The sequence below is a fragment of the Neolamprologus multifasciatus genome, chromosome 14, assembly GCF_963576455.1.
Source record: "Neolamprologus multifasciatus chromosome 14, fNeoMul1.2, whole genome shotgun sequence".
NCBI classification, from domain to species: domain Eukaryota; kingdom Metazoa; phylum Chordata; class Actinopteri; order Cichliformes; family Cichlidae; genus Neolamprologus; species Neolamprologus multifasciatus.
In genome coordinates this window covers 12,732,807-12,755,736 of record NC_140452.1, presented here as the reverse complement: position 1 = coordinate 12,755,736, position 22,930 = coordinate 12,732,807, and the positions used below count along the sequence as shown (strand labels likewise).

Here is a 22,930-nt window from a genome sequence, read left to right as displayed (position 1 = left end):
TGCAAAACCATAAACAAATCCATCAGTTTGACATCTGTGCTCCTAGTTTCTGTACATCTTTTCATCTTTAATAATTTATCAAAGTTGGAATAGGCAAGCCAAGTTATGCCAAGTGAACATTTTGTCATTAGTATGCAAACAGGATATTTGACAATCCATTGCTTTGTCACTGGGCAGATTTTGTGGCTTTACTTTTTAATATATTTATGTTAAAAAAAGAAAAGGATATTTGCAATAAAAATGAATCTTGATAAGGTAAAGGATTTTACTTTGTTTAATATAATGCTGCATGAGGAACTGCGAAGATAGTGAGATGGTGTCAGTAACAACTTGAATTGATATGAAACAGCCCTACATGTTATCTACGAAAGGAAATAAAACATAAACAAAACACTTTATTTTCTTTCCAGCTCTGCTAAACATTTATCTATACTGCTATATAAGAACACCAATACGTATTACATCTGCTGACTTCTTTTAATGCATACTGCAAATATTATTTTGTGCACAGCATACTATTTAACTCCCACTTGTATCTGTCTTTTGATCCTTTGCACTCGAAATTACATCCAGGGCATAAAGAACAAAGCCAAGCTCCATGTCATTTTAAGTTGTTCTGTCTGGCTGGCATTAAAATAGGGACAGGTAGTGTAGATAATATGGATGATTGTCCCTGTGGAAGTAAAACCATCTGAGCATGTCGATTAGTGTGAATATATGCATATCTGTGTGAGTTGCCTCCCTTGCTGTGCTGTCACAGTCATAATGAGAAGCTGCCAGCACTGGAACTCATTCCACTGGGTGAAAAAGCAGTTCAGAGAGGGAAAGTGGGGAGACATAACGAGGTTGGCTGGAGGAAAGAAAGTTTTAGCCGCAATAAAAAAAAAATGAACACGGTGAGAGTGACCAAGCTTTTTTGTTTATTCTTTTTGATAATCTCTCTTTTTCTTAATCAGTGCAAACAGAACAAAGCAGCTAGTTCATTACTATTCATAAAGCCTCCTTTATACTGTCACTTCACAGGTATATCATGAATAAAATGTCTTTATTTTGTCTTTCCAGGGGTAATTCAGTTTTCAAATTCATTTCTTTAATGACAAAGAAGAAAAATGAATAAACATTGGGGCATTCATCCCATTTCCATCAGATGTTTCTCAGTAAAACTACAGACACAAAAGGACTCTCTGGTCCTCTCATGTTTATAAGCTCTAAATGCAAAGTGACAAGGGTTTAATAACTTTCAGAGCTTTTAGTGATTGACAAGAAAGTGAAGCAGGGTTATGGCTCCAGCACCATGAGAGATAAAAGTGTGGCTTCCCCTTGGGGGTTGACTGAAGATGTAAGCTATGTTCCTTTAAAGAGTCACAACATATGAGAAAAAGTTACAGGCATTGTATCCTTTTTAGACTTAGATGGAAAATACCCCCAGGAGGTTTCTTGACTTCTAACATCTGAAGGAAAATGTTGTCTGTATGATGGCTAGATCTCCTTATGATCCAGTGGCTGTGTCGAGGATGTTTTGTTTGGTAGCTCAGGTGGATATAATTCATAATCACTAAAGCCAGGCCCGATTTACATAATACATTTCAAGCCTCACTGTGCCTGGAAGCATAAGTAAATGAATATGATGAATGTAAGGGTTTATATCTTATACTGATTGAAAGTTTACTTCAGCAGTGGGATGATTAAAATGAGTTTGTATGTTGTATTATTTGGTGAAATTATTCAGCTGTTTTAACAAATATACGTGTAAAGAATCAGTGGATTTATAAAAGTACTGTGATGACATATGCATCATATGCATGTCACCACAGCAGAGATTTCTGTGCGATTTCTTTTACAGTTTAACTCTTCAGATGAGCAGAGCACAGCGAGCTTTGTATCTGATTTACACTTCCCTTTCGCATAGGATGGTGGCACCAAAGTTCAGCAATAACCTGACCTGCCTCTCTGCAGTCGGTGTGGCTCCTTGTGGTAATCACAGCAGCAGCAGAAAGAGGAGAGGAGCAGGAGGCTGCACTCCGTCACGTGTTGAAGAAATTCGATTTTGGAGACGGACGTTCACCGCTCGGCCCCCACATCGTTTGGTTTCACTTAGCGTGCTGCAGCAGTGTGTGTGAGCCCAGACAGGCGGGCAGTGGATGCCGATAAGACGAAAGGAAAGTTTTTACAAAGAGACCAAGTTTGCTTCTTTCTTTTTAATAATTTCGTCTGATAAGAAATCGAAGAGACCTGAATAGGAATTTAGCAAAGAAACAAAGTGTGCCGCGGGGATAATGCCTTTTTTCCTGGGATGGATGTAACTCTGTACTTCGTCTTCATAAGGGAACAGTGAGAGGAATTTGTACATCTGGAAGCGCAAGTTATCGTCTTTAAACACCGGAAAGGAACAAATGAATGTGAGTATCCATCAAAGCTGGACTGCGCAGACCTTCCAGCGCCACAAGTAACCAGCCTGATGTTGAAGTTATTCATCAGTGTTTATCTCTAAGCACACTTTACCCACATTCACTTATATATTGTTAACAACGCGTTACTAATCACGTTGCTTTAGAAAAAGATTTTAGTGGAGGGATGTATGCAAAGCAATTGCCCGTTACTTACTGTTTTAGCAGACCAATGCATCAGCGCGCTCCGTTGCATTTATGCAGACTCGCCTCTAGCATTAAAAAGTTTTAATTAATTAAAAACAAATGATAGAAAGTACATTTTAAAGCAGCTCGTGTACGTGTCATTTTAATAGAGTATTTCTACAATCAGTTAATATGCAATGTGGCTAATTTAGGCTACTTAATCTTCTTTCATGCAAAAGTTGATCATATGGATGGATAATTTGGCAGTTTTTCAACTCTATAGCAGTAAGTTAAAAAAAATACTACGTAGACTTTGAGCGAGTAGACTTTGAAGAGCTGACAACACATTTAACAGTTTGTTAAATCGCACCTTGTTAAAGTCCCCCTGAGACCAAGACATTCCTCTGAAATTGGGAAACCTATATGCAGTTATTGTATAGTCCTCCGAGTGCTGCTGTAGCCGCACGGCTGGACCTATAGCTGCTCAGTGATTACTCACATCATTAACCACAAAAGGTTTTCATATCTTTTAATTATTAAGCCAATTAAGTCACTGGGATCCATCGCCATGCAGTTGTCTGTGTGATGGTTGCCATGGTGCAGCCCAGTTTTTGTTTCTTTTTTCTTTTTTCTATTTTTCCACTACCAGTCATCAGTTTGAAAAACCCTAACACTTGTATGATTTTATGAGGCTCATTCACCAGAGCTGAGTCTGTTTCATTCATTTTTGTGCATGGTTAGTTGTGAGGCTGTTTCTTTGTATGATAGGGTCATTTCTAACACTTTCTCTGTTCCAGCACATCTTTGCAGTGCGTGCCATGTTTCAGACTTGAGTTAAAATCTAAACTTGCAGAAAAAACAAGCGAAAGATGCACCACTTGTGGATAAAACCACAGCTTGGACCTCTGTGGCATTTATAAGAGTCCAAGAATTATGTCATATTCCCTTTGGTGCACTGGATGAAGCAATCCTTTCACTAGTCTTGTCTCTGTGGCGTGCGTATGATGTTGCTGATGCTATCTGCACTATAGTGTGCAGATTCCTGAAAAAAGACAAGAAAAGCACATGATATGTTTCATGCAATCTAACCATAAAGTTTCTCACTGCCTTGCACATTCTGAAAATTGCCCTACTGTGGTTTTGCTCATCTTTTTGCAGTTCAATCATCACTCAAACAAGCTGAGTGTAAATCAGCTATTGCGTCTGAGGGCATTTTGCCAGAAAGCTGTCGCCTCCAAAGTTCATTTCAACATTTATGACCAGTCCCTGTCATTTAAAAAAAAAGTTGCATCAATGCGAAAGCAAGAATGTCAATCTGGACACCCCCAGATTTAAAAAATCCCAATGAGACCTGCCCTTTTTTATAATCAGAAAATGTGTGTCAGGAAAACTTTTACCTTAGTTTGTAGTACTGTTGCTGCTCCTTGCACCCTTGCTACTGTAACACGATACACATCTGTTTTTAATGATGCAATCACTAGCACTGCCAGTGCAATGTCAGGCAGTGTCATCTTCAAAGATATTAGGTGTGTGTGTTTTTTATCCTGAATATCTTACACAAACAGCTGCACCAACCCATGCTGCTCTTGTTGTGGGAAAGAGATGATCCCTTTTGTCACGGACCCTCAGAACCTTGAACTGAAGGGTTCACAGTGAAAAAAATGTAGCTTGTGGGCTTTCCCAATGTGATGTTTGTTATTGTCAGGAAGGGCCTGTGATGATTTTTCAAGGGCTTTTTAAGACTACATGCCCAACGACTGAAGTATCAAAGAGTAATGCAGGGTACAGAAATGTGGCACTTAGTCTGGCAAACATTCAGAGCATTGTAGTTTGCTTTGAGCTAAGCCTGCCATCCTCATGTCCAGTCAATCTGCATTTCTGTCTGTGGTTTCCATTATGGCTCCATCGAGCCCCAAGCAGGCTGGCGTGTTCTTGAAACCACAGACGTTTTCTGTGAGTAACTAGACTCATGACATGGAATTAGAAGCTCATTTTACGCAGTCTGTCACTATAGCCCTCTTGGCTTGTTAGTGTTACATAGGGTTTTTGGTTGTGTTAATGAAGTAGTAGCCTGCTTTATTTTGGGGGTAATTTGCTAAACTTTTGTTTGATGGAGGGTGATTTTTAACCAATAATGTACTTCCAGTTATATCAAGACAGCACATTATTTACTCACAAGAAGCTATCTCCGATGTTGTCTGTGATTAAGACATTTGCTTGAGGCCAAAGTTTGACAGTTGTTCAGTTAGTGGCATTCTCTATTCAAAACATATGTATAAATTCTCAGATGAAATGATATGACTTGGCAGGATGATCTGTGGTAGATCCACTGTTTTAATTCTCCTTTTTTTTAAAGTGTCTTTTACTTTGCATTGCTAAGAATTATATTTTCATGAGAGTGTTGGCATTCGTCTATGTAATGTTGGTTATGGCTCATGGAGGGAGGCAGCAGTAGTGTTTGTTTAGATACTGTTTGTTGTAGTAGTTGCCAAACCAAAGGCCTACTTGTCTTCATAGCAGCAGAGAAAGACAAATAGACCTCATACTTCACCCAAAACTGTAAAGCCAGATATAAATAAGCCCAAGTATTTTCAGCTATTAGACGTTAATATCCAATACATTTTGCCAAACACGATTTAGACTACAGTGGAGGGGAAAAAGTGCTGCCCTGATGTTCCCAGCATTCAAGGCTGCCAGGGATTTTGATGCAGATTTCAGTCATGCTACCAAAGTGTTCACAATGATATCTAGTTTATTCCAACAGAGATTTTCATTCTGTATGTAAATCCCACGAACCACCGATTCGGTCGTTCGACTTGGTTTAAAGGATTCAAAAGAAACTGGGTCAATGCTACAGTTTCAGCTAACACTGAGGTGTGCGTGATATATTACACACACACATGCCAGTTTTAGAGGAAAAAAAAAAAGTGAAGTTCGTGCAAAGTAAACATTCTAGTGTCTTTGTTCAGAGAACATGGGATTAATCCACCAGCGGTTGCGTCATCTTTGCAAAAGCCATTAACAGTATTTAACTACCAGAAGAAGAGAGTCACGTTCTAGGACAATTATGCAAGAAAAATGCTTGAATCCAAACCACAATCGGATTGGCTTACTTAATGCAACAGCTTTTAACCATCAGCAGCCTCTTTGAAGAGTTTTCTTTCCCAAAGCTTGACACATGTGACTTCTCACTGGCTATTTAGGAACAGGTATGAAACTCAGTGATACCTGCGTGGGTGGGCAACAGCAATTATATATTAGGCTAACATCTTAGCTTTAGTCTGCATAGATTTCTCTTTAATCTCACACTGAATCTTTTGAAACCACGTGCCCTGCTTTACCTGGTATTGTTCAATTAGCTTACCCAACTGTGTGTATGTTATATCCATTAGGCTGCGCTGCTCTGCAGAGGTCCTCCACTGTAGCTCAACCAGAAACTGCATTATTTCAGTTGTGGTATTTGGTCAGGGAGTCTGGCCTTGAAAAGCTATCCTTTGTGCACTGGAGGGAGCTTTGTAAAAGTTCATCCCCAGTGTTTTAGTAAAGTAAATCAGTACTGAGGCTTTAAAGTTCAAGTGCTGTCAAGATTTTCAGCCTGTCATGGATGTGCTTATGTTTTTTGCCAAGAACAGCACTCAGAAAACAACCCAAACTGTACTATGTAATGGTGAATTTGTAGCACTCGCCTTTTATGGTTTTGTCATTTGCAATTATTATGGTCTCTGTGAAAGCAATAAGAATTAGAGATTAATGGAGCAAATTGGCTCAGAATTCCTTTTTATGCCTAAACCATTGAATCATCTTGGACCGGTAACACAGCAGATGCAAACAGGACACATTCTCATGCCATATTTCAAAACAAGATGTGATACAAGGTTTCTCGCTACTCACACTAAATTCAAAGCAATTTATGACGTTAAAGGTTAGCATCTTCAGTGTTGTGGGCTCTGAATCACGGCAGACTGAAATTAGCCCTGGAATCTTGTGTGCTCATGGCCAACTTCCAGCAGACCTCAATTACAATGCTGCAGAGCCAGAAAAAGGGAAAGAGGTAGACTGCATGGAGCCCTTCAATTCTGCAGTACTGCTCTGTCACTCAAATACACTGTTACCACTGTGGCTAAGACAGATCACCAAACAGCATTCAGGAAGGCATTTAGTCCACACACACACACAGACACATGCTCACACACAGATGCGCAGATGTCTTTGAATGTTTCCTTGCAGGTATCAATTAATCCACTGGGGGGAGCCTTAAAGAGCTTTTTACAGAGAGCCAGCCCTTCAAATATTGATGCACTTCTGTATATATTTTCTTTAAATTAAAGCAAAATGTACTTAACCAGAAAGTTAAAGTCATTATGAATTAGACCTATTACACAGAACCACAGACAATTGGAAGCCTGTCTTTTTATGTAATGAAAACGACACAATAATTTTCTTTGAGCCAGACACTTGGTGGTTTTGGATTATTCTGCAGATGGTGACAGTCTTGTTGAAACATTTCCACATTACTCCACAGTGTCTCTCAGTCTCAATTACATTTCCTCTGCAGTGGTGTGGATCCTTTGCCAGAGTGTGCCTATTGTTTATGCAAGAAATCCTAATACCCTTGCTGCTTTTAAATATCAGTGTTTCAATATTTTTTCCCCTTGATTTAACACTCACACTCTTACCTCTCATAAACTCAATATGTTTGCCTAAGGAGAGTTATTTGAAAGGGTTCTTGGGGGGATTGTTTTAAAATTCCGCATTCCACGAAAGATAAATGTGGTGGTAAATATTAAATCCAGGACTTCACCTCCCAGACTTATACAAAGGCGAACAGCTATGGCAAACACACGGGGTAGCCTGGCAAAACTGATTCTCGCACCCTTTTAATTAAAGCTGCAGAGCAACAGCTAAAGACTCCCTGTCTGAAGTGGTATGCTGTGGCCTGTGGCTTTGATGTTTCTTTAGCAAAGGGGAGCTCTCTGGTATATGGGAGAAACAAGGTGTCGACTTATTAGGTGAAAAAGAAGTGAAGGAAAATGTTATGTGCTTGGCCAGTTGTATATAGTGTGGGTAGGAGCAAAGTCAATAAAACATATGGGGAAGTGTTTAAGGCATGTAGGCTACCTAGGTGTCTTAAACTACCTTACTATAAAAATATTACACTTTTACTTAGTTTCTGCTGTTCTGACTTTTTTTTAAATAATATTTTGATATTGCTCAGCCTTTCCTCTCTGTGTGTCTCTAGGTTTAAAACGAAGGGGCCAAAATGAAGACTGCTGCCAAGGGTTTTGGGAAGTCTGTAATGGATTCTTTGCATCGTGAGGGTTGGTGGAGCCAAAGGATAGTGCTAATGGTATATTTGGTCTTGGAGCTTATAGCAGTCCACTCACCTGTGGTCTTGGGAAGCCTTGAGCTACAGCTAGATGAGGAGCAACCAGCAGGTACAATTGTAGGTGACATCAGTGCAGGACTCCCCCCTGGCGTAACAGCATCCTTGTACTTCATTTCAGACCATGAGGGCACAGGAGTAGGGAGTGATTTGGATATAGATGAAAGCACAGGCATTATTAAAACTGCCAAAGTTCTGGATAGAGAATTAAGGGATAGGTACAACTTCATTGCAGTCACCATGACAGGTGTGACAGTAGAGGTGACCATCAAGGTGAATGATATAAATGACCACGCTCCAAAGTTCCCCAGAAAGCAAGCCACTTTTAAAATCCCTGAACAGACAGCTATCGGCACTAGGTTTCCTCTCGAGCCAGCTGTTGATAGTGATAAAGGGCAGCTTACGACACAGGGTTACCTTATCAAGGATGGAAATGTTGGCCAGGCGTTCACCCTGGAAACCAGGAGAGGAAGCAATGAAGTTCTCTATCTGGATTTGGTGGTCAATACCATTCTAGACAGAGAGAAAAGATCCACCTATACTTTATCTTTGGAGGCTTTTGATGGCGGGTCCCCCAAAAGAACTGATCAGATGACGTTAGATATTACTGTGCAAGATATTAATGACAACGCTCCTGTTTTTAACCAGAGCCGCTACCATGCTATAATATCTGAAAACCTTCAACCAGGAAGTAACATCCTGCAGGTGTTTGCCACAGATGTTGATGAGGGCGATAATGGGATGGTGCTATATGAAATTAACAGGAGACAAAGCGACCCAGATCGCTACTTTGTCATAGATTCCCGCACTGGCGTCATCACCCTCAACAAACCACTGGACTTCGAGATGAGGAGGGTCCACGAGCTGGTGGTCCAGGCGCAAGACAACGCAACTCACCCGGAAGTGACCAATGCCTTTGTCACCATTCATGTCAGAGACTACAATGACAACCAGCCTACAATGACCATCATCTTTCTCAGTGAGGACGGATCTCCCAGAATCTCAGAAGGGGCACAGCCAGGCCAGTACGTAGCCCGCATCTCAGTCACTGACCCAGACTACGGAGAGTATGCTAATGTCAATGTGTCACTAGAGGGAGGTGATGGAAAGTTTGCCCTGACCACTAAGGATAGCATAATCTATTTGATTTGTGTGGATCAGATTCTGGACCGCGAGGAAAGAGACACCTATGAGCTGAGGGTGATGGCGACAGATTCCGGCATGCCTCCGCTCAGGGCTGAATCCTCCTTCACTATCCAAGTGATTGACATCAATGACAATCCTCCTCTCTTTGACCAACCAGTGTATAGGCAGGTCATTCCTGAAGTGGTGTTTCCAGGTAGCTTTGTGTTACAGGTAACAGCTAGAGATAAAGACCAGGGGCCAAATGGGGACATAAGCTACAGCATCCTACAAGATGGAAGTGCTTATTACAGCTGGTTCAGTATAGACTCCATTACTGGCATTATTACCACTCTCTCCCAGCTGGATTATGAAAAGAACCCTAGTCCCAGTATAACTGTGGTGGCCACTGATGGAGGAAAGCCATCTCTTTCATCCACTGCAGTTGTAAACATCTTTCTTCAGGATATAAATGACAACGAGCCTGTTTTTGAGAGAAACTTCTACAACGTGTCTGTCGAGGAGAACACAGCACCGGGGACCTGCATTCTTGAGGTAGGATTTTTTAACGTTTTAATTCAGTAAAAGTTTATGAATTGATTGATTTGATCAACACTCCCACGCTTTAACACTTTGCTTATGTAAGAGTCTGCATTGGACTTTGGTGCAACTGTGGAGAGCGACAAATGGAAAGTTATTAGATAAATAAAATAGAAGTTTGTCAGAGTAACTCCTTTTTTCCTCACCGAGGGTTATTATTTAATGCTAAAGCTGTTTAAATTGGACAGCCGTAGTGAGGATTTACCTGCAAATTTAGGCCAACATGATCTGCTCCTTGGCTGTCCTCTCCTTCACCTCTCAAAAGGTTTCCAGGGTAACAGAGGCAGTGCAAAGTCCTCCGTCAGCCGAGCCACAAAGGAGTTTTTCACATATTCACAGACAGAGACAAATTCAGGGCTTTATCCAAAGAAATAGATGTCACTTCAGTCTCAAAAGGCACCTTAATTAGGGTTGTTGAGCGTGAGAAAAAAAGGGCCATAGGCGACAAGATGAATTAAAGTTCAGACAAATTAGAGCACCCCATGGAAAGTGTTTTTTTCTGGTAAAAAATAATTTCCACTAGTCATTTATTAATAAAAAGACAGCAATTACAAAGAGAAAATGAGGCACATCAGGTGTCATTCAAGCCATTTCTCACATCAGCAAGCTGGAGTTTCTTTTTACGAGTATACAGATTCTGTTTTGCAAGTGTGTACAGCAGTACTGCATGGATCAAGGAGTTGGAAATAGAGTGCAGCCCAGATGGACGGCCTAGCAGATGAGATCTTGGCCCAGGATTTTGCTGTGGATGAGGGAGGGATGAAAGGAGACACAATGTCATACTGTGACACTTAAATGTAGTTAAAGCGTTACAAGGACTTTTTGTGGGTAGTTTATAAATCAAAAAGACCGCAAGTGTAATGAGAAAGGGGAATGTTCTGAAATTGATTTTGAAAATTGGAAAGTCGACCAAAGAATAATTAAAAAATGTATGTTTTGGACTGTGAAACTCTAAGATCACTGTTTCCAGTGTGAGCTGGAGTTCATGTTTGATTAAAAAAGTTTAAGGAAAAAACGATTTCATGTTTTCTTTCGAACCAGCGATTTTCAGCGTTTTGTCTTTACTCTGCATTGGCTGCTTACTACCTGCCCTCAGACAGTTCCTAAGAGTATGACATGCTTGATCTGTGGGTCCTACTGAGTCCAAGTATGAAGTAGTTCTTCAAAGCCTCTGCTCTCTGGCCTCTCTTGGGCTTCACTGGTTGTTGCAGACGTGTGTTTGGCGGCCCATGTGAGAACAGACTGCTCTTACTTAGGGTGCCAGTTCTACATCCAAACATCTCAGCAAGACATCTGATGACTGCCTTTTCTCTTTGTAGATAAAATTCTCAGTGTACCCATCTTTCACAGACAAAGCAACCCCCCCAAAAAAACCTATAGTATGGACATTATGATTATCACGTTACCTTTTCGCTCTCCTCTTCCCATCTATGGGTGTTTCAGGGCTATTCGCATGTGGCGTGATTATGTTTTGTCACTTTCACTATACATCAGAGGCTTTTACAGATGACTTTATAATTAGATGTGTGTGGGGGGAAAAGATAAATAAAAAATAAGGGCTTAATCCTATTAACAGGCATCACTCTTGTAATTCAATATATGAGATCTGCTGCAAAGAAAATAGGTCACCCTGGAGAGGGGAAATCAAATTCGACATGAAAAACAGCACTTGAAAACTATGAGCTGCATTATGGAATGTGTTTCATGAGGTGTTACTAATTCCATTCTCCTTTATTAGTTTTCCAACTGTGTCCAATTTACAAGTTTTCTGGATGTTGTCGAGGTTCAATATAACTCTACAACACATATCCGAATCCATATCCGGAACCACAATACCAACGCAACTTTCTACAGTCCATACTTCATTTTATAAATTATGCTCTCTTGCCTCATTTTATATCTCCGTTCCAGATTGCAAGCATGCATTCACTCAAGAGGAACTGTTACATTTCATTGTCCAAGTGTATTTTTTTAATGCAAATGTGTGAACTCCTTGTTGAATAATAAGAAAGTAATAAGATGAAAAAAGTTATTATTTCTGCGTCATTTTATCACATCTGTTAATCAGAGGCTTTTGATTGAGGAAGAAGAATATAATATAAGTAATATAAGTTGTTGTTAAACATAATGAGGCACATGGTTGTCTTGGCTTTTACATATGTAATAAGTAATGAAAGTTTTCAGTTGATTGTGTCACAATCCTGCACTGGGGAATAATTTACGCCTCATATCACTGCGGCTTTTGGCTCATTTGGAGGGTCTCTGCTAAGAATTGCCCCTCTGTCTGTTTTCGGGTTGTTCTGGCTCCAGCAGAAAGGCGAGAGGGGGTCTCCGAGCAGCTGAGGGGGAAATGAACCCTGACAAGCGCTTGCATGAGTAGCGGAGGTGACATAAGCAGGGGGGCTTCCTTGTCTGTCTGCTTGTCCGGCAGACGCTAAATTCTTATCTGATCTCACTTCATTTCTCATTACCTAGGTGTGAAGATAGGCCAAAACTAATTTTTAAAGCCACCTCCCCCACGTTCATGACTGAATGGACCGCTTTTATTGCTGCAAACCCCTTAGCAACCTGAGACGAAGACTGCTTTCTGTGATACAAGGACCATTTCTTTCTTGAAGCTGCATTCAAACTTTTGCATTTATCTGCTCTTTTGGTGCCTAATTTGCTTCCGTTTCTTAAAATCTGTTTCCTTCAAAAAACATTCATCTGTGAGTATTATACTTTGCCTATGATTTCTCGTGGGCAGACCTACTATGAGCCTTTTTTAAAGTTTAGATACCACATAAAGCAGCATTCAAACATATCTATTATTTCACATTGAATGCTTTAAAGAAAACCTAGTTGAAAGGGGTACCTCAGTGAAGTGGCACTATGAATCTGTACTCCATTCCTGGCAACATAAAAGAAACCACTCTGTGAGGGAAAAATACCCATAATTCCCCTCGAGAAAACGTATGAATGACTGGGCTTCTTTCTAGTGTTTCTCTCACACTCACAGTTTCCGCAGTATTCTTTCTACTATAATGACCACCTACCTTCTAATGACTAAGCAGGTTCTAATAACAGTGATACAAATCTAGTGTCCACAGCTCTTTATTAGCTGTTAAATAAATGCTTTGTTGTGTAGTGAAGACTCAGGTATTCAGTAATAAATTGTGGATGGTGCTTTTGGTTTAGGTTTCTCCCTGAAAAGCCTACATTGATGAATTAGACCTTGCTTTTTATAGTCTTTTCAGTATAGCATACTGACTTCATATTAAAAACTGAATGAAAATTTAATATCTGACAGTAAATCTATGAAGTTGGCTAATGCAAGTGGCACATGAACCTCAGTATTTCGTATTTTGAAATTGCAGCTCTCTCCTTCTCCATAAAAAGTTTCTCCTCTCACTGTTTCAGCAGCTACCGCTGAACGGCGACCACATTTTCAACCCATAAAAATTTGAAACATAAAAATGGCTCATTTTGAATTTCACCTGAACTGAACTTTATAAAACGAAAATGCAAAATGTAATGATTTGGTGACTGAACATGACACCTGCTCAATCACACATTTTTCATAACAACTACCTTGTCAACTAAAGCTCTTCCAAAAACATTCAAATGACACTGCAGCATTTTGAAAATAAGTGAGGTAAACTATGAAAATGAGGGGAACTTCCAGTTTCAGATGGATATTTTGGTATACAAACCATGTAATCAGTTTTCACCAGACATTTTCCTGGAGATGGTTTTTGTCAAGCGAAATACTCACTTGTCTGTTTTAATACCAGACTGCCTTTTTCTTCCTCTGAGACTGGTTTAGCTTGAGGCAAGCTGACTCTGTTTTTGGTCTCCCTTTTCTGTTTCTTTTTCCTCCTACTAACTACCGAGCTTCATTGTGGCTCTGTGGTATAACAGTATTTTCAGGGAATGGTAAAATTGCAGGAAACTGGATGTGCTACTTAATGTGTTCGTGAATGTAATACTTCCTCGAACACTTACTCCTGGGCCTAGCAGGGGCAATGAAGCGAACATAAACACTGATGTACATCTGGATAGAGTGTGGGTGTTCAGGTCAAAGTTGCTCTGCTCGAGACAGCTGAACGCATTTTATTGTGCTTAGCTGTCCATCATCAAATCTGCCGCCTCTTTCTGTCCAACAGCACAGGAAGAGGAGAAAGTTGTGGTGAAAATTTAATGTTATATGGTTGAATACAGAAGCTGGGAGGAAATACTGTTCATTAGTGTAAAACCAAAGCTGTGGGTGTGCGCACATTGAACTGTGAAACAACATGAAAGGAACCCTGCATTTAGGGATTAAAGTGCAACTACTGCATTTAACTATACTGTAGAGCTGCAAAGATTTAATTTATAATTTATTCATAACTATTAATAATTATTAGGGGAAATTTTCATTTTAAACGCAGGAAAATATGCCCATCATAATATATCATGGTTTCCCAAATGTCTAATGTCCAAACAAACGGGCAGCAGCCGGTGATATTTTGCAAAACACAGTCCAAATTTGTTGCTGGTTGCTGTCCATTATGTGAGTGCTGAGTGGTAAGAGTATGCAATGTTTACAAGACCTCAGTGCTGTGATGCAACCACATGGAGTGCTGGCTGTAAAGCAGAAGTTGTGAGGTATGAAAGTTCACTGGAGGGGTTTCCTGCCCACATCTGGCAAGGAAGGAAGATGGGCTTATATATCCCCCTTGTGGGACACAAAATTTCATTAGTACAGTCTGTCACCCAGACTGTCTGCTGCAGGTGAGACAGACCTCTCAGCACTGCTTCCAAGTTTCTGTGAAAGACTGTGTGAGCACAGTGAAAGTAGAGAGTGCGAGAGACGCAAAGAAAACAGCCGAGAGTCTCCAGAGGGACACTCGGCCTCTGGCAGCTGTAACAAAGCTCATTCTCAGCAGCTGGATTCAGCTGTTGATCCCTTTTCTAACATCTATCCTCGGACTCTGAGGAGTGGGATATCACTCTTCCTGTCTGAGTCTCTGTGTTTGTCTCTGTCCTTGTTCTTTCTGCCATGATCAGACTTCTTATCTCTTCCTTTCTCCCTTTCCCACACTTATGTGTCCTCTTTGTGATCCAATTACACCTCTTCCCTTCCCCTTGTTTCCCTGTGGAGTGGTGACATGTGGATCAGAGCAGGTGAGAGCAGCACATCTGCTTGCCTGGGGATGCTTGAGCACCCCTGGAGTGACACAAACAGGCAGCTTCGTAGGCTTATCTGGTTGGATCGTTCAAGAAAGAATGGTTGGAAATTATCAACAGAGTGAAGTCAGACTGCAGGTGTGTGGCCTTTAAGGGTGTCTACACGGCCACGTTGTTACAGTGTTGTATTCAGGCACAAGAGGAAGACTTTTGTTTAACCTTTGTAAATGGAGACAATTATTCACTTTGCCATTCGTCTCTTTTGAGACGAATGAGTGGGAAGGGGGGTAGACCTCGAGGCTGACTGTGCTAACGGCTGCCAGGCCTTCTGTTTTCACAGTCCGTGGTCCCCCTGCACATGTGCAAGGCAGTTGGCATCGCTAAACAAGCTGGGCATCAGGAAGCATCATCTGCTTGCGATATTCACACTGTTCCAAAGCAAATCTGTGCTAAATCAGCCATCCAGTCCCCTGCTGTCCATCAAAAGCCACCAGACCGGAAAGTAGACACTGAGTGACAGTTTGCCAGGTAACAAAAAGCAGTAATCAGAAGACTACATTCTATACAAACAGCCACAAATCAATTTTGGCAGGATGATGAGGGTCATGTGTTGTAATGAAAGAAAGCAGTTGCCAACATGTTGTATTTTTCATTCACGACATGCATGCATATACTATATATACACAGCCCTAAAATATCTTAACCGCTGAGCAATGTCTCTAAATCCAGAAGTTAACTGTTACAAAGAATGCATCGCTTTTGTCTGCCAGCAACCTCAGCCCCCTTTTTGCTCCAGCCTTTCTGCTGCACTGACTGCCAGTTGAAATAACGATTGAGAAGAATGTTACTGAGCCCAAAAAGTCATGGAAGGAGTGGCGCATTCAGTGCAGGGAGTATGCCTGCTCTTAGTCCAATCAGTTTGCTTTACAACCATGTCTGATTGAGGCTGGAAAAATGTATGAACACAGAGAATAGGCAATACGTAAGTTGCCCAAGTGAGAAATAGTGGATGTAGGATAGTGTTTCAGGAAATTCAGGTGGCAAAAAATAGGTAATCTTTGTGGAACCTGTGTTGACACTGTTAGCACTGTAAAAACAGAATGTTTTTCAGATAATGATCATTCAGGACATTATGAAAACTGAGTGAATACATAGTGATTTCTACCTGAAATGTGACATTTTGCACAGTTTATTTTACTTTTGCCAGCTAAGAAATAATTTTTTACTTTAAATGCTTGTAATTGAGTTCCTGCCCCAAGTGGAGGAGTTCAAGTATCTCGGGGTCTTGTTCGCGAGCGACGGGAGAAGGGAGCCGGAGATCGACAGATGGATTGGGGCTGCGGCTGCGGCTGCAGTGATGCGGACGCTGCACCGGTCAGTCGTGGTGAAGAGGGAGCTGCGTGTAAAAGCGAAGCTCTCAATTTACCGGTCGATCTACGTCCCTACCCTCACCTATGGCCACCAGCTGTGGGTAGTGACCGAAAGAACGAGATCGCGGATACAAGCGGCGGAAATGAGCTTCCTCCGAAGGGTGGCTTGCCTCTCCCTTAGAGATAGGGTGAGAAGTTCGGCCATCCGGGAGGGGCTCAGAGTAGAGCCGCTGCTCCTCCACATCGAAAGGAGTCAGCTGAGGTGGTTCGGGCATCTGACAAGGATGCCTCCTGGGCGCCTCCTGGGTGAGGTGTTCCGGGCATGTCCCACCGGGAGGAGGCCCCGGGGCAGACCCAGGACACGCTGGAGAGATTATATCTCTCAGCTGGCCTGGGAACGCCTTGGTGTTCCCCCGGATAAGCTGGAGGAGGTGGCTGGGGAGAGGGAGGTCTGGGCCTCTCTGCTTAGGCTGCTGCCCCCGCGACCCGGCCTCGGATAAAGCAGATGAAGATGGATGGATGGATGGATGCTTGTAATTTTATCTAATTGTCAATGTAATATATTGTTAATAATATCACTAGACGTCTTACATATTCATACAATACCCAGTAATAATAGATGAGTAGAGCGGAAACAGAAAACTTTTCAGGATCAAAGAATTTGTTATTTCTTGTACTCAGCCCACTTCCACTGAGCTGTTGTTTTTTTAAGTCTTGTAAGACAGAGCAAGAGAAAGAGAATGACAAACCACACGGAAAAGGAGGTTTGTGTGGAGAGACGCTCCACTTTTACATTGTGGTTTACCCACATTGTCTGTCTTGGCTTCAGACAGAAGGGCACCCTGGCCTGCTAAAACCAGACTCCCAATCTGTGTGTACTGATGCTGCATGGTGGTCCAACCTCACAGTGCTGTTTGCATATCTTGATGCTTTGACCACATCTATCAGAAATGCCACTTGTGTTGTAAGGGAGGACATCTGTTGTGCCATTTTTATTGTATAGAAATGCGTCCACCCTGTAGATTAGTTGTAATGAGACAACTGCTGAGCCTTTCATAGATTTCCTGAGTACTAGGTGATTTAAAGATTTAGCGGGGGAGCTAATTACCGCGGGGTTGCGTACCTCCTTAGGAAGGCTAATTTGATTCTGGTGCTGCAGAATTTATGTTGTGAGTTGGGTGCTGCTTCTTTTAGCTGCTGTGTTGAAAGGCCAGATCTTTGTTTTGATTGTTGTGTATAGCCTGGTGCTGCGGGGAGCCTGCATGGAGCAAAGGGAGCAGTGGGACCGTCTGCTGTAATTAGGCAGAGCTGGTTGCAGGATTCAAGATGTGTGATGTGGTATCATAGCAGACGAACAAAAAGCCAGGAAAGGGGTGGGTGTGTGTCTATGTGCATGTATCGGTGTAGACAAGGTTCGACAGTGGAAGAAATTCTCTAATCAGTGGCCTGGGTTCCTCCCAGGCTGCATCACAAATGAATCTTATGGGATCCAAAACATCGACGTGGGCGAAAAAAACTGATGGAGCTGATATGAATTTGGCAATCCATGGTGAAACTAGAACAATGCACATCAACACTGAGCACCACCCTTCTCTTCCAGTGCTGGCTGAATGCTGGAAATGCAGCCAGTCAGATCCAACTGGGGCAAAACCATGCTGAGTTTCAGCACTGTGGAATGTGAAGTGAAAAGTACCTTACATTTTTGTGTTTAAATGAGAATGGCTTAAGCACACTATACAGAGTCAGTCTTTCAGCCTGGCTGGAAAAGCTGATCACCCTCAGAGGATGTCCTAAAAAAATACTCCATGGTTAAGTACCCAGAAAAAGTGTGTATTGTCTGCAGCCTCACTGCGTCTGAGAAGTCAGCTCGGCACTGAAATAAATGCAGATGGTGGAATAGCCAGCATAATGGAGAAACAAGTTGTTGATAATTTCAGCAAGTCAATGCATCACTGCCAAGGCTGAAGGCATCCAGACATCTGGTTTAAGAAGCTGCGTCCAGTCAAACCTGGCGATGTCTTTATAGAAGATCGATGGAAATCATACACGATACGCTTCAGCAGATTTTAGTTGCAACAAAAACCTCTAATCTCACTCTGACATTTCTTTCATGAGCCCACAGTTTTCTATAACATCTCTAAGCATTTGTTGCTCCTTTGTCAAATCCCCTAGTGCCACTGTGATAAGAAGAAAACACCTTTTTACGTGATGGTTGTAGAGTGGCTAGAGTACATCCTCACTTTCATGTGGCAGGCAGTGATACTTGTATACAATCTCACTGAAAAGGACTCTGGGGTGTGCAGATGTGAACGATCTTGGTTTGCAAACCGGTGCAGATCTTTGGTTTGATGCCTAAACTACAGTATCAGCTGCTGCCAATTTTTACCATCAACAACTTATTGCTTACAGGCCCTGATTAGCCCAGACAGCGGATATCGTGATTAATGTAGCAATTTGCCATTTGTATGTGAAGTCATGCCATGCTGGGATAACACTATTCATCTAAAGATCTGCTCTGGACTGGGTAGTTTATTTCTTCATATGTCCCATTAATCGTTTTCCAGTACAACCAAAACTTTCTCCTGCTGGTCATTGCTCGCGGGTGTTTAGTTAATTGAGGAAGAAGGAGTGAATTGCTCGAGTCACATTTTTGCTGACATTTTCTCAGTTCATCAGGAACACAGCTGTCACACTTTCAGTTACTACCCTGCAGCGCTAAAGTTGTGATCATCGATTCTCTTGACAGATCAGCCAACGCTCAGAATACAGGACACATGCAGTTTCATCATTGCTGTTATAACAAAGGCTTTGATTAAAAATAAATACTGTTTTCAACCTGGGGGAAGCAGCTGAGTGATATTTAAAGCTGACAACTCAAAAGTCTCCCGGGGTGTATCCAGATAGATTTGTGGTCTCCAAAGTAAACAGAATGTTTGATAAGCCTGTGACGATATAGGATTCCTTACTTATTGCACAGAAGCATATGCAGTACCCTCATGCAGCAATGCTCCTGTGTTTTGCTGTAATGTAAAAACTCTTGGGAAATGTACTTGATGCATACATAATGAGAGTGCAAACAATTGTGAGGATACTGTAATGCTCACAGAAGTTCAGGGTACTGTATTGGAAATGTCCTTCATCAGTTTGCCTGAGAGAAGTTAAAATATTACAGGAAGACTGAGTTTAAACATTGTAACTGAACCCATGTGCAAGCTGCCGTCATTTCATTTATGCTACTATGTGTGATTTAAGCGTTTGAGGCTGAGATGCAGACATTTAATGCACTGTCATAATGCTTTGGCAGAGACATTTTTGTGAGCAATTATGTACTGAGTGTATTCATGACTGTGCATGGGAAAAAGAGAAAATAATCAGGCATCCTTTCTGCCTTTAAATCTTAGCCAGCTTCAGTCAGTGCTCTTCCCCTGTCACCATTCCCGTCGTCACTGCTACTGCTCCATTTTTTATTTATGGGCTTCCCTTTTGCTTTTTTACCTCGAGCATACTAATTCTACAATATAATAAGCTTAGTGGTTTCTTTGCAGTTTTCATTCTTAATACCATGGAGTCATCTTTCAAAGATTGTCTCCTGCAATATAAAAGGAACTGCATGGAAATCTGCTCGTGTACAGTAATCGTTTGTTGTTCCACCTTTGCTAAATTTTCCAATAGTGTAACCAGTTCAGCTTTTCTGCTTATTTTTCTCTATTATTCTGTAGTCTTTTCACGTTTCACCATTACTAGATTTGCAGATAAAGCTTTTTGCTGTGTTGTTTTTTTCTGATTGTGTATTTCTAAAAGGCGGCTTTTTCAATTTTGGGGGGAAAACTCCTTTGAGACTCTCCCCCCCTCCTGCCATTCTGTAAATGACTTGTAAACAGGCTGTTTAAGTGTGAAGTCACCCTCTGCCCCGCTTCCGTTCTTTATTCATCACACTGACACACATACAGAGAACTATGGTGAATGTTTTTCCTAAAATGCTTGGGGGAAGGGCACCACTTCTGCTGTGGGACTGGGCCAAATTCTGTCACAGGCTACAAAAAGTAGCTTTGAGGGAGACATACCAGAGACAAAATTATATATATATATATATATATATATATATATATATATATATATATATATGTGTGTGTGTGTGTGTGTGTGTGTGTGTGTGTGTGTGCGTGTGTGCGTATATGTGTATATATGTTCTTTTTAGTCAAGTGACTTTCAAATTGTTAACTATACATGATTTCAAGCTTTAAAATAATATAATATTTTAATAATGAAATCTCAAGCTGCCCATTTAGGCTCTCTCTTTTGAAATATATTTAATGATCTGTGGCTATTAATTATGTATAAAGTTTGGGCTTTTTGATGCTGCATAAAAAAAAAACTGAGCGAAAAATAGAACTAACTGGGGAAAATGAAACAAATGGGAAACTCGGAAGGAGCAAAGAGTGAGAAAGAAAGCAGACGCAGAGAGGGAAAAAGTGCAGATTTACCTCATGCAGTGTGCGTGCAAAAGTGTATATGAAGCTCAAGTGGTGGTTTGTTACCAGGGCAATATTGGGAAACAAGAGTGGGTGGAGAGTAGCGTAAACAAGAAACCCCATCGATTTCATGGGCAAATCATCATACCAAAGTTCCTGTTTTTCCCGCTGTAACTGCAGTGGAGTATTTACGTGCGAGGAAAGTCTCAAAATTATTTGTGGAGAGGTGAACTCATGAAACCTTGAAAGCTCAGCTACTCTGCAGCTTGTGAAAACAGTTTTTTTTAAGGTAGTGGCCTCTGTTTAGAGTTAAGCTGTCCTTTTTTTTTTTCCAGAGTTCATCACTGTTTCTCTTTGGGCTGTCTCGCTGTCTCAGCTATCTCACAACATTATCAACATATCCTAGAGGTCTGGGGAACATGTAGCAGAGTCTAAGGATGTTTGTTTGGAGATAGAGAACATCACGATCCCTTGGCTAGAGTAGGTACATTTATCCTGATGTATAAACACATAGTATAAACTGAGCTATCAGATGAATCTATATTGTATATCAACTGAGGTTTTCATTTGGAGGGGAAATCATGGGGGTAGCACGGGACTGAATGTGTTTATTCAACATGTTTCGCCCTCCACAACCTCCCCATCCTCACATGTTGTCAGTAGTTGGGCCTCTGCATCTGTCATGAAGGACACACATGGGGAAGAGTTCACAGGGCCCCCACTCTTTCAAACCTCATTTCTGCTCAGACGACTTTGTCCCTGTTTTTTGTCTCACGACAGGGACTTTCCTTTACTGTCTCCCTCCCGGCGCTCCTGCATTCTGATAACAAGGGGGAACTCAATGAAGTGCCAGCGCGATTAGATTCAATTTGTCCTTCTTTTTTCTTCTTCTATCAGCCTAAAAAACACTTCCCTCCAGAAACAGGTTCAGCCCACATCTACAACCTCCTTGCTGCCACAAGCAGAAAGTCTGTTGGTAATATTCAGCCATTATCTCGCACTGTTTAGAACTGTGATGAAGCAGTCACAAATCTCTTATCTCAGATGGGACAAAGCCTTCATGGGCACTGAGGACAACAGTGTAAACACTGAAGGAGGGAGAGTGTTTCATTGGAATGATGGGCGTCTGTCTGAGCAAACAGGATGTATTTGTTTCAGGTCTCTATTTTGGGAAAATATTTTAAAAGCTTGTTCTTGCCTTGTTATTTGAATTCAAGACATGGATGCATACATGTGTCTCACTGACTAATGACAACTTTATCCTATTTGTTTAAATAGAAATCTGGTGTTTGAGGACTCTGCTTGACAGAGAAATTCATTAGCATTTTATTCTACTGGGTGAAGCACCCAATTAATATCTCAGATGTGTTTGCAAAGATCCTGAGACTTTGTGATAGGCAGGAACAAACGTGCCAGTGTGTTCTTTTCACATTCTGACAAAATGCATCTGCAAAAGCATGAACAAAGTCTTTAGATAAGGGAGAAGATTATCATGTTGATAATTTAGATTATTATTTGCTCTTTTTAGTTTATCTGCATTTGTTAGAAGTGACTCAATGACATAATAAGAAGTGTAAGAAGAGAAAATGAGAAAATGTAAAATGAGAGAGAATTTGTCTGCAGAGGCTAATTCGCGAGACTAGCTGCTAGGTTCCCAGATTAAAAAAGGTGTGTCAAGCACACAGGCTGAAATTATATTTGGCTTGGATGTACTGCACAAAATGCCTAAATCACAGAAGAACTATACAGAAGGGCCAGCGGGATGTGAAACTCGGTTGACTTAATTCTATTTTGGCTTGTTAATGTTATTTTACGACAGGACAAATCCTTAATGATGGAAGCGTATTCAAAAACAAAAAGTGATGATCCTAACATACACTTTGGCGCCATTATAGAGTGAAGACAGCTATATAGAGTTCTCTGTAACTTATGTTGAGGTGCTTTCACAAGAACATCAAAAGTAAAGAAATGATAAAAGGATTAAAACATTAAAAACTGAAAACCTCTTAAATAATATAATGTAAAGCTCAGCAAGGTTGGTTTAGAAACTCTCCACATATATTTATTTTATTTGGCATTTTAACATTCACACACACGCACACAAACAAATACACTGTTAGAAAAAACATCTTAAAAAAAAACAGTAATATGCCGGCAGCTGGGGCGCCAAAATAATACCAGAAAATAACAGAAAATAACTTTCTCATAAAAATACGGGTATTTTCAGTAATGACAATACAGTTTGTTGCCCTAATTTTACAT

At 41.0% G+C, this 22,930-nt stretch overlaps 1 protein-coding gene and 1 long non-coding RNA gene across 2 annotated transcripts in view; both read left to right on the top strand.

The window, feature by feature from the left end:
- The first annotated feature begins 1,975 nt into the window (after positions 1 to 1,975).
- LOC146503664 (protocadherin-16-like) overlaps positions 1,976 to 22,930 on the top strand; it is a 78,132-nt gene continuing 57,177 nt past the window's right edge. The window contains exons 1-2 of the mRNA XM_085184738.1: positions 1,976 to 2,399; positions 7,813 to 9,633. Of these exons, the coding sequence (XP_085040864.1) occupies positions 7,834 to 9,633 (1,800 nt within the window). The 5' untranslated portion in view covers positions 1,976 to 2,399; positions 7,813 to 7,833. The remainder of the gene's footprint in view (positions 2,400 to 7,812; positions 9,634 to 22,930) is intronic.
- The window catches only part of LOC146503665 (uncharacterized), a 29,997-nt gene continuing 27,365 nt past the window's right edge, over positions 20,299 to 22,930 (top strand). Inside the window, exon 1 of the long non-coding RNA XR_014877947.1 lies at positions 20,299 to 22,894. This is a non-coding gene — a long non-coding RNA (uncharacterized LOC146503665). The remainder of the gene's footprint in view (positions 22,895 to 22,930) is intronic.